Source organism: Carlito syrichta, unplaced genomic scaffold (assembly GCF_000164805.1).
Source record: "Carlito syrichta isolate Samal-C Ts95f unplaced genomic scaffold, Tarsius_syrichta-2.0.1 Scaffold306846, whole genome shotgun sequence".
NCBI classification, from domain to species: Eukaryota; Metazoa; Chordata; class Mammalia; order Primates; family Tarsiidae; genus Carlito; species Carlito syrichta.
This window is the reverse complement of record NW_007250942.1, coordinates 168,352-178,279: the sequence shown is the minus strand read 5'-3', so window position 1 is coordinate 178,279 and position 9,928 is coordinate 168,352. Positions and strand designations below refer to the sequence as shown.

The following is a 9,928-nucleotide window of genomic DNA, read 5'->3' as shown; positions in this document are numbered from 1 at the left end:
GAGAGAGAGAGAGAGAGAGAGAAGGAAGGAAGGAGGGAGGGAAGGAAAAAGACAAGAGAGAAAAAGAGATGAGAGAGAAAGGAGAGAGAGATGAAAGAGAGGAGAGGGAGTGAGAGAGAGAATGGAAGAAAAACAGAAAGGAAGATGGCAAAACTTGCTGGAACAGAAAAGGGTTGACATCTAATGGAGGACTAGGGTTAAAGCCGAGCTGCCATTCACAGTTGTGCACGACGTCTGTTGCACCACCACTGAGGGAGCCTTTCACATTATAGATATTATAAGCCATATATTTATCCTGACAGCTTTCCGGCACATTAAAATATCTTGAAGAGGGAACAGGTTCTTCTATCTAACACGGAGCTCATCTTGGGTTAGAGATAGGCGAGGCCTGCCAGAGCAGGAATGGGGAAGGAAGGGTAGGGCGTAATCAGTGAAACAACCCCACGGGGTAGGAAATGGCCAGGCCTGGGCGTGGCGGTCAAGGCTGAAGCCGGTTGCTAGAAGGCCCAGAAGAGGCTGACAAGTGAATGATGGATGAAGAAGGGAAGCAGCATGTGGAGTCGATTTTCTGAAAAGTTGGCTTGGGAAAAGGAGCAAAGAAATGAAAGAGTAACTGGGAGGGAAGCAGCAGACCAGGGAAGGTTTTTGTTTTCGTTTGACTTTTGAGGATAGAAAGCAGTAATGCCTAATCATATGACGATGGGAAAATCAAGAAGAGAGGAAGGGATCGATAACACAGAAAGTAACAATGGAAGGGTTGAAAGTCCACAAGCATGCGGAAGGGACAGAAGGAGGCCAGCAAGAGGAGACAGCAGGTTCACAGACAGCTGGAAAAGCGAGGCCTTCACTCTCATTCAGGAGTTTGTCCTGCTTATGGGTGATGAGAACCCCCACCGTCAGCAGACAGCTGATGTACAAATCCACTATATTCCATCTACAGGAAGAAGCCTATCCAATTAAGAGGGGATACATGGGCGCAGGGGTGGGATTGGCAGTTGAGGGAAACTACCAGGTGAGGGAGGGGCACACCTCACCCACAAGGGTACCTACATAATCAACATCTGTATACCTAACTCTGAATTGTACCCCACATCCTTAAAATTAAAAAAAAAAAAAAACACATGCATAAGTACAGGGCACCACCCCCCAAGGAGTTGAAGGAGAAAAATTAGGATAAAATTAGGAAGGTTTCCTATTCAACGTTCTATTTTTTGATGTTTTTTTTTTTTTCTTTTTATCTTTCAGGTGGTTTTTGCCCTGACGGACTTTGTGATAGAAAATCTTGGAAAACAGTTCATAGAGACACCGCCTGTGGACCTGGCTACTCTGTACCAAGACATGTCCTGCAACACTCCCCTGGTGTTCATCTTAAGCACAGGCTCAGATCCCATGGGTGCATTCCAGAGGTTCGCCCGGGAGAGTGGGTATTCAGAACGGTAAGGCCACGTTGTACAGTATTACCAGTCTGTATCAACATCTCTTTGTTAAAATTTGCCTTTGCCGACCAGGTTCGGTGGCTCAGCCTGTCATCCCAGCACTTTGGGAGGCCGAGGCGAGTGGATGGCCTGAGCCTGAGGGTTCAAGATCAACCCAGGCAACTTGGCGAGAACTTGTCTCTACAATAAAATAAAAAACAGCCAGGCATGGTAGTGCACGTCTGTAGTTCCGGCTACTCAGAAGGTTGAGGCAGAAGGATCACTGGAACCCAGAAAGTCGACGCTGGGGTGGCCGTGAGTGTGCATGCCATTGCACCCCAGCCTGGGCAAAGTAGTGAGACTCCAACTCAAAAAAAAATTGCCTTTGCTCTTCTCTTTGGGGAGAATCAATTCTTACATTCAGGTATTCTTACTAAATAAATATGTTAACATGTGGCTATCATAAAATAGGGTCAAAAATTATAAAAGCAAATGTAAATTTTATTTGTGCAAAAGAGAGATTGCTTAAGATCTAGTGGAATAGTGTTTAAAATTTGTTTGGTTTTTAACACATGATTTTAATGTGTTTACTGAAAAGTAAACTGAAGTTTACTCCCTATAATCAAATGTGGGGGGAAAAAAGCTCTTTATGTTCTGTTATTAATCTCATCTTTCTCACAAGCCTCTGTTCTTCTGGATAATAGGTATGGAGAGGTTTAAACTTGCCCATTTATATCATTATGTTTTCTTTTTATTTTAAATGTTTTCTCTGGGGTAAGTCAATTTGGTTCCTTTTTCCTAAAAGTTCAGTCTTCCTGATGCCTCCTTCTTTCCTCTGTCCTGTGCAAGATGGTGTCCAGGTAGGTAGGAAAGTGCACAAGACCACAGGGTGGCAGAAAATCTCAGGCCTGCAAAGTGACCTCTAGATCCAGTGGGTTCCTGCATGGAGTGGCTCTGGTCTATTCCCTGGATTGGGAACTACAGGAGAATGATGGGTCCCACATCTTCACTGGAGTTCACGTTCTGTATTAGTCAGGCTTCTCCAGAGAAACAGAAACAAAGATGATATCTACATATTTATAGATAGATAGATGATAGGTGATGATGATGATAAAGATAGATAGATAGATATAGACAGATCTGAAGTCCCAAGATTTGCAGTCGCCAACAACTGGAGACTTGGGAGATAAGTATATTTCCAGTCCGAGTCTAAAACCAGAATCAGGAGAGCTGATAGTTCCAACCCTCAAGTCAGCAGGCTTGAAACACAAGAAGAGCTGACGTTTCAATCTGAGTATAAAGGCCAGAAAAAGAAAAGAAAAAGAAAAAGAAAAAAACAATGTTGCTGTGTAACAGTCAGGCAGGAGACGGCTTATTGGGATCGTTAATTGATTAGCTAAGGTCCGTTCACATTAGGAGGGCAATCTGCTTCACTCAGTCTATTAATTAAAACGTTAATTTCATCCAGAAACACCTACAGCTAATGTCACACTCAATGGTAAAAGATTAAAAGATTTCCCAAGATGAGGAACAAAACAAGAATGTGTGTTCATGCCATTTCTATAAAATACTGGAATTTCTAGCTGGACAATTAGGCAAGAAAAAGAAATAAAAGCCTTTCTCAATGGAAAGAAGGTAAAACTCTCTCCATTTGCAAATAACACAATCTTATATGTAGAAAATCCTTAAGAACTCACACATACACACACACACACACACACACACACACACACACACACACACACACACACAAGCACACACATGAGAGCCAATAAGTGTATTCAGCAAAGTTCTAGGACATAAGAATTATCAGTTTTACTTATATACAACAGCATTGAACAATCTAAAAATGAAATTAAGGAAACAATTGCGTTTACAATAGCTTCAAAAAGAATAATCAAATTCAAATTCAAATTTGATTTTTCTAAAGAACTATGTTCTTCTCTTACCTTTGGGAAAGTGAATGTTTTTCTGTCCTGTCCCAATCAGAAAGCAGATTCTGTCCCCCTCCTCCTCACCAAGGGCTTCATCCTGCCAGGTTTTCCCTTACCACCCTGCCTGGGACACCGCTGGAACCTATTACAAGGATCATGGGACATCTTCCCTCACCACCCCCACGTGATGACTGGGTCCAGCGTTGATCAAGGACCTCTGTCTGCAGCAATCATGGCTCGCAGGCACAGGGCATCCGCCATCCTGAGCACTGTGGCTTAGGCATCTTGTTCATGTTCATCTGATTTTGTTAAAAGAGTGTAGTATCACAGAGTCTAGAGGGATTTTTGTTTTCTTGATTCACGTGATTTTCCTGGTTGTTGCATCCGGGGAATAGCAACAGCCTCAGCCTTAAACTTTTGTTTCTACTCCTGTCGGGAGGGTTTGGCTATCCCTTCCCTGCCCATCCCTGAGCCAGGCACCACCACTGTAAGGAAACTGCTTCAGAAATCCAACTGGTTCCTCAAAAAGAAAAAGAAAAAAGAAAAGAATAAAATACTTAGAAATAAATTCAACTAAGGAGATAAGACTTTACACCAAAAACTACAAAGTATAGTTGAAAGAAAGTAAGAAGTAAACAAGTGAGAAGATATTTTGTGTTCAAAGACTGGAAGACTTAATGTAGGATAGCAATATTTCTCAAATCTTTTCCAAAGTATTTCCTCCAGATTCAATCTCTATCAAAATTTCAAATGCTTTTTTGCAAAAATATATGAGGTGATTCTAAAATTTATATTAAATTGTAAGGACCCCAAATCACCAAAACAATATTGAAAAACAAGGGAATTGGAGGACTCACACTTAAGGATTTCAAACCTTACTGCAAAATTACAGTAATCGAGAAAGTGCAGTAATTTATTTTCAGTATGGTTGAGACCATTCAATGGAGAAAGAATATTCTTTTCAACAACAGTTCTGGGACAGCTGAATACTCACATGAAAATGAATGAAATTGGATGCTTATCTTACACCACATGCAATAATTAACTCAAAATGGATCAAAGACCTAAGTATACTATTCTTAGGAAAAAATGAGGTAGATTATTACAATTTGAGGCTTGCAGTAGCCTCTTAGTTGTGATACCAAAAGCACAAGCAACAAAAGAGAAGGTAGATAAGCTGGACATTACCAAAATTTAAAACTTTTGTGGGAGGGCTCGGTGGCTCAGTCTGTCATCCCAGCACTTTGGGAGGCCAAGGCGAGTGAGTGAATTGCCTGAGGCTGCAGGTTAGAGACCAGCCCAGGCAACTTGGGGAGACCTCATCTCTACAATAAGTCAAAAAATTAGCTGGGTGTGGTAGTGCACGCACCTGTAGTTCCGGCTACTTGGAAGGCTGAGGTGGAGGGATCACCTGAGCCCAGCAGATCGAGGCTGCAGTGGCCATGAGCGTGACTCTGCACTCCAGCCTGGGCGATGGAGTGAGACTCTAATTCAAAAAAAAAAAAAACCTTTTGTGCTTCAAAAGAGACACTATGAAGAAAATGAAAATTACCCCCACAGAATGAGAGAAAAGATTTGCAAATCAGATAGATATCTGATAAGGATCTAGGATCTAGAATATATAATGTACTCTTACAATGCAACAAAAAAAAAATCAGTTTTAAAACGAGCAAAAGACAAGAATACTCCAAAGAAGATAAACAAATGACCAACAAGCACATGAAAAGTTGCTCAACATTATTGGTCATTTGGGAAATTCAACTCAAAACCACAATGAGATACCACTTTACACCCTCTAGGATGGCTACAAATTTTTTAATGGAAAATAGTAAGTGTCAACCAGGAGTTGGAGGAATTGGAACTCTCATAAACTAATGATAGGGATGAAATGGTAAACCACTACAAAAAATAATTTGGCAATTCCTCAAAATGCAAAAGGTATATTTTCCATGTGACTCAGCAATTCCAGACCTAGACTTATGCCCAAAACAATTGAAAACAGGTATTCAAACAAAAAATTGTGCATAAATGCTCTTAGAAGCTTTTATATAGCCAAAATTAGGCACTACTTAAATGCCCATCAGCTGATGAACGTATAAACAAAAGGTGGGATATCCATACGATGAAATATTATTTGACCATAAAAAGGAATAAAGTACTGATATGTGGCACACCATTGATTAACCATAAAAACATTACGCTGGCAGGGCTCGTGGCTCAGCCTGTAATCCCGGCACTTTGGGAGGCCAAGGCGAGTGGATTGCCTGAGTCCGCGGGTTCGAGACCAGCCCGGGCAACTTGGCGAGACCTCGTCTCTACAATAAATCAAAAATAGCCGGGCATGGTAGCGCACGCCTGTAGTTCCAATTCTTTGGAAGGCTGAGGCAGAAGGATCGCTGGAGCCCAGCAGATCAAGACTGTGGTAGCCATGAACGTGCCACTGCACTCCAGCTTGGGAGACGGAGTGAGACTCCAGCTAAAAAAAAAATTATGCTAAGTGAAAGAAGTCAGACACAAGAGGTCACATACTGTATAATTTCATTCATAAAAAATATTCAAAATAGGCTAATCCATAAAGACAGACAACAGATTAGTGGTTGCCAGAGGCTCACAGAATGGAGGGAGTGGGGAGAGACTGCTTAAGGCATGTGATGGTTAATTTTGTCACCTTGATTGGTTTAAGAAATGCCCAGATAGCTGGCAAAATATTATTAGAAGGTGTGTCTATGAGGGTGTTTCCAGAAGAGATAATATTTGAATTTACAAACTGAGTAAAAAAGATCACCATCGCCAATGTCCCATCCAATCTATTGATGGTTCAAATGGAACAAAAAGGTAGAAAAGGGCAGATTCACTTGCTCTGTTTGAGCTGGGACACCCCCTGCTTTTGGACACAAGCACTCCTAATTCTCAGGATTTAAGACTCAAAACAGAATTATACTACAAGTTTTCATGGTTTTCAAGCTTGCAGACAGCAGATTGTGGGACTTCTTGAGCTCCGTAATTATTGCTTGAGCCAATTCCTATAGTAAATCCCTCTCCCTCTCTGTATATATATACATATATTTACATAGATTATATAGATTACATGTATATACACACACGTGCGCGGTGTGTGTGTGTGTGTGTGTGTGTGTGTGTGTGTGTCCTACTGGTTATGTTTTTCTGAATAACCCTGACCAATACGATGAGTATGAGGTTTCTTTTCAGGGGGATAAAATGTTCTGAAACTAGAGAATAGTGATGAATAGACAATATCGTGAATGCCCTGGAAGACACTGGATTGTACAATTTTAAACAGTTTAAATGGTGAATGTTATGTGGATTTTACCCAACATTTTTCTTAAAAAGTATAAATAAGACAGTATTGAAGAAGAAAAGAAACAAACAAGATAAGAGAATGCATTCTATCACATATCAATATTTACTATAAACTTATTATGAAACAGAGCCATTTAGACATTGTGATATTGGTACAAGGCTAGATAAATAGATGAGCAAAAGAGAATAGAGACTTCAGAAATAGACTTGTGTATATTGAGACACCGTTTATGACAGGTGGCACCTCAGAGCAATGAAGAAAAAACAATCTTTTCAATAAATGGCCCTGAGCCAGTTGGATAACCATATGCAAAAATAAAATAAAATGAGCCTTGGCCTGTACAGTATCTCACACCATAGTTATAAAAACAACTCTCAATATATCGAAGATCTAAGCATGGAAGGCAAACAATAAATAGAAGATAATATAAGAGAATATCATTCTAGGTACTAAAATACTTCTTAAATCCAATGCAAAAAAAATATTATTTAAAATGTTGATTATTTGAGCTGAAGTGCCTTAAAATTTAGAATTTCTGTTTGCAAAGTGTAGTATCAGGGAAGTTTTTCTTTTAAGGCAAGTGACAGAGCAGGAGAAAATATTTGTAGTAATATAACTAACAAAGAGTATATCCAACATAAAGAACTCTTAGAAATCAGAGAAAGACAGGCAACTCAACAAAAGGGGCAAAGGACACAAAAGAAAATGGCCAACAAAAAGAAAAAGGTAATTGAAGACCTTAAGGAGATACTACTGTACATCCAATAGGTGTTATCCAGGATGCAGAGAAACAGAACTCTCATCTACCGCCAGTGGACGTATAAAGCAGCAAATTGGAAAACACTTTGACACTTTACAATTTGATATTATACAAAAGTTAAATACACACATAATCTGTCAAACAGTTTCATTTCTAGGAATATACACAATGAAATGGAGTGCACATGTATGCTTAAAAATATATAGAAAACTGTTTATTGCGGCATTGTATATAATAGCCAAGAACCCAAATGCCCATCAAGAGCAGAGTGAATAATTAAATTGCAGTGTCATCACACAGTGGAATAGTATACAGCAGTCAAAACAAATGAACTACAACGATGCACAAAAAATGTGAATAAATGAAATATATTGTTGACTGAAATCAATTAAATAGAAAAAATATATACTATAGAGATTCCATTTATATAAAATTCAAAGCCAAAATTGATCTATGGTTTTGGAATTCAAAATTGTCATTGCCTTGGAGATAAGGAGTGGTTCTGAGAAGGAGGGTACTGATCGTGTTCTATTTTTTGTCCTGAGTAATGGTACACAATGTGCACCTTCAGTCTGGGAGAATTCATTAACCTAAACACTAATGATTTGTACGCTTTTTCTGTACATATGCTGAATATCAATTTGTTTTACGTTTTTAAAAATTGACCTGTAATGTTGTTAGAAGTTGGGATAATAGTCACCTCAGGAAAGAAGGATGGGAAATGATTGGGGTGGAAAGGGGCACAGGGAAAATACCGCTGGGTTGTCACCAAATTTCTCAAGCACAAATGGTCATCTGTGTTCATTCACAGAGCTATGGATTTGTTTTCCATACTTTTCTGTGTGTGTTATAATAAAAATGTCTTTAAAAACTATTTGAAATAAGAAAAACTATTTGAACATCTGTCAGCATGAGGATTAGAAATGTGCATATTCTAAGCTAGTCTTACTGTATTTACGTTTCTTAATATTTGTTTTGCTTTAAAATGGTATAAAATTGTATTTTGTTGTTATTGTTCTACTTAGGGTGCAGTCAATTTCACTGGGACAAGGACAAGGACCTATTGCTGAAAAGATGATCAAGGATGCAATGAAATCAGGAAACTGGGTATTTTTACAAAACTGTCATCTTGCTGTTTCTTGGATGTTGGCAATGGAAGAGCTCATTAAAACCTTCACAGATCCAAGTATGTGGAGCGTGTGGCATTTGCATAATAATACCATTTTATATAGGCTTTTTGTTTAATTCATTCCTTGTAGTAATTCTTTATTGTAGGTGTTGTGTTTCCCCTATTAAAGAGGAAAAATTTGAGACCTACATAGGTTTGGTTAAGTTATAGGACCAGGATTCAAAAACCATGTCTTCAAAACAAACAAACAAACAAACAAAAAAGCCTTCAGATTCCAAGATGAGGGTCTTTTCTGTTTCATATTGCCTACTTCGGGAGGTTATTTGAAGTTGAAATATATTTTTTTAATTTTTTATTTTAAAGATGTGGGGTACAATTCAAGGTTAGGTATACAAATGTTCATTATGTAGGTACCCTTGTTGACGAGGTGTGTGGATTTGAAATATATTACCTTAGGTATAATAAAAAGAAATAGAAAAATAGACTTAACAAGAAGGGAAATTAAATTCTTCCCTATAAAATGAGAAAAGTAAAGGAACAGAGCTCAAATTATCACCAGTTCCTTTTGAGTAGTATTTTACAGTTCCTATCCTCCTGTTAGATCACACTCCCAGCGAGGCCTCCAGGATGTTAGGTCAGGCCCGCTGGGGTGTGGGTGTCTGGTGTGTGATCGGGTGCCGCATGAAAGATACAAAGAATTGTATAGAAGTTAGATTAGGAAATACAGTTTATTTAAAAACTAATTTAGAAAGAGAGAGAGGAGATTCACCTCCCTATGGTAAGGGAGGGGGCCAAAGCTTAAGAAAACATGGCCTGACCATAGCTCCAAGAGCACATGGCCAACACCATAGCATAGCAAGGCAATGGCAACTGGTTGGTGCTCATGGTTGAGTCCTTTTAAATCTTTCCTTTGATGGGGGAAGGTCATAAGGCGATTGGGTGGTGGTCTGTTCCACATCATCAGGAAGGGGCAGGTAAGTGTAGATACTGATGTCAGGTGATGGACAGCAGGCAGATGGGTGGGTTAGTCACATGATTGCTGCCGTGGTGGAGGAGACAATGGGAGGGGTTTTTCCTGCAAGAGACCTATCAGATGTTTCCAATCCACAAGTTCCTCAACTAAAAGGTGGTCTTATTATCATTTCTATGCTTTGGCCAGCCAAGGGGTGATCTTTGACCTTCCACCTTTGACAAGGAACCTGAAAGTTTCCTAGAGATGATTATGCTAAACCATGAATTGAGAGGTTGAGCTGTCTTTGCCTTACAGCTGATGGAGGTTTGCCAAGGGGGTGGGGTAGGTTGCCACTTGGCCTGCAGTAAAACGTAATTGTTTTTTTTTTTTTGAGTTGAAGTCTCACTCTGTCGCCC

General features: G+C 39.5%; 1 protein-coding gene across 1 annotated transcript in view; it reads left to right on the top strand.

Moving 5' to 3' along the window:
* DNAH6 (dynein axonemal heavy chain 6) overlaps window positions 1-9,928 on the top strand; it is a 310,610-nt gene that overhangs the window by 245,911 nt on the left and 54,771 nt on the right. Inside the window, exons 63-64 of the mRNA XM_008063442.2 lie at window positions 1,246-1,436; window positions 8,457-8,617. Coding sequence (XP_008061633.1) covers window positions 1,246-1,436; window positions 8,457-8,617 — 352 coding nt within the window. The remainder of the gene's footprint in view (window positions 1-1,245; window positions 1,437-8,456; window positions 8,618-9,928) is intronic.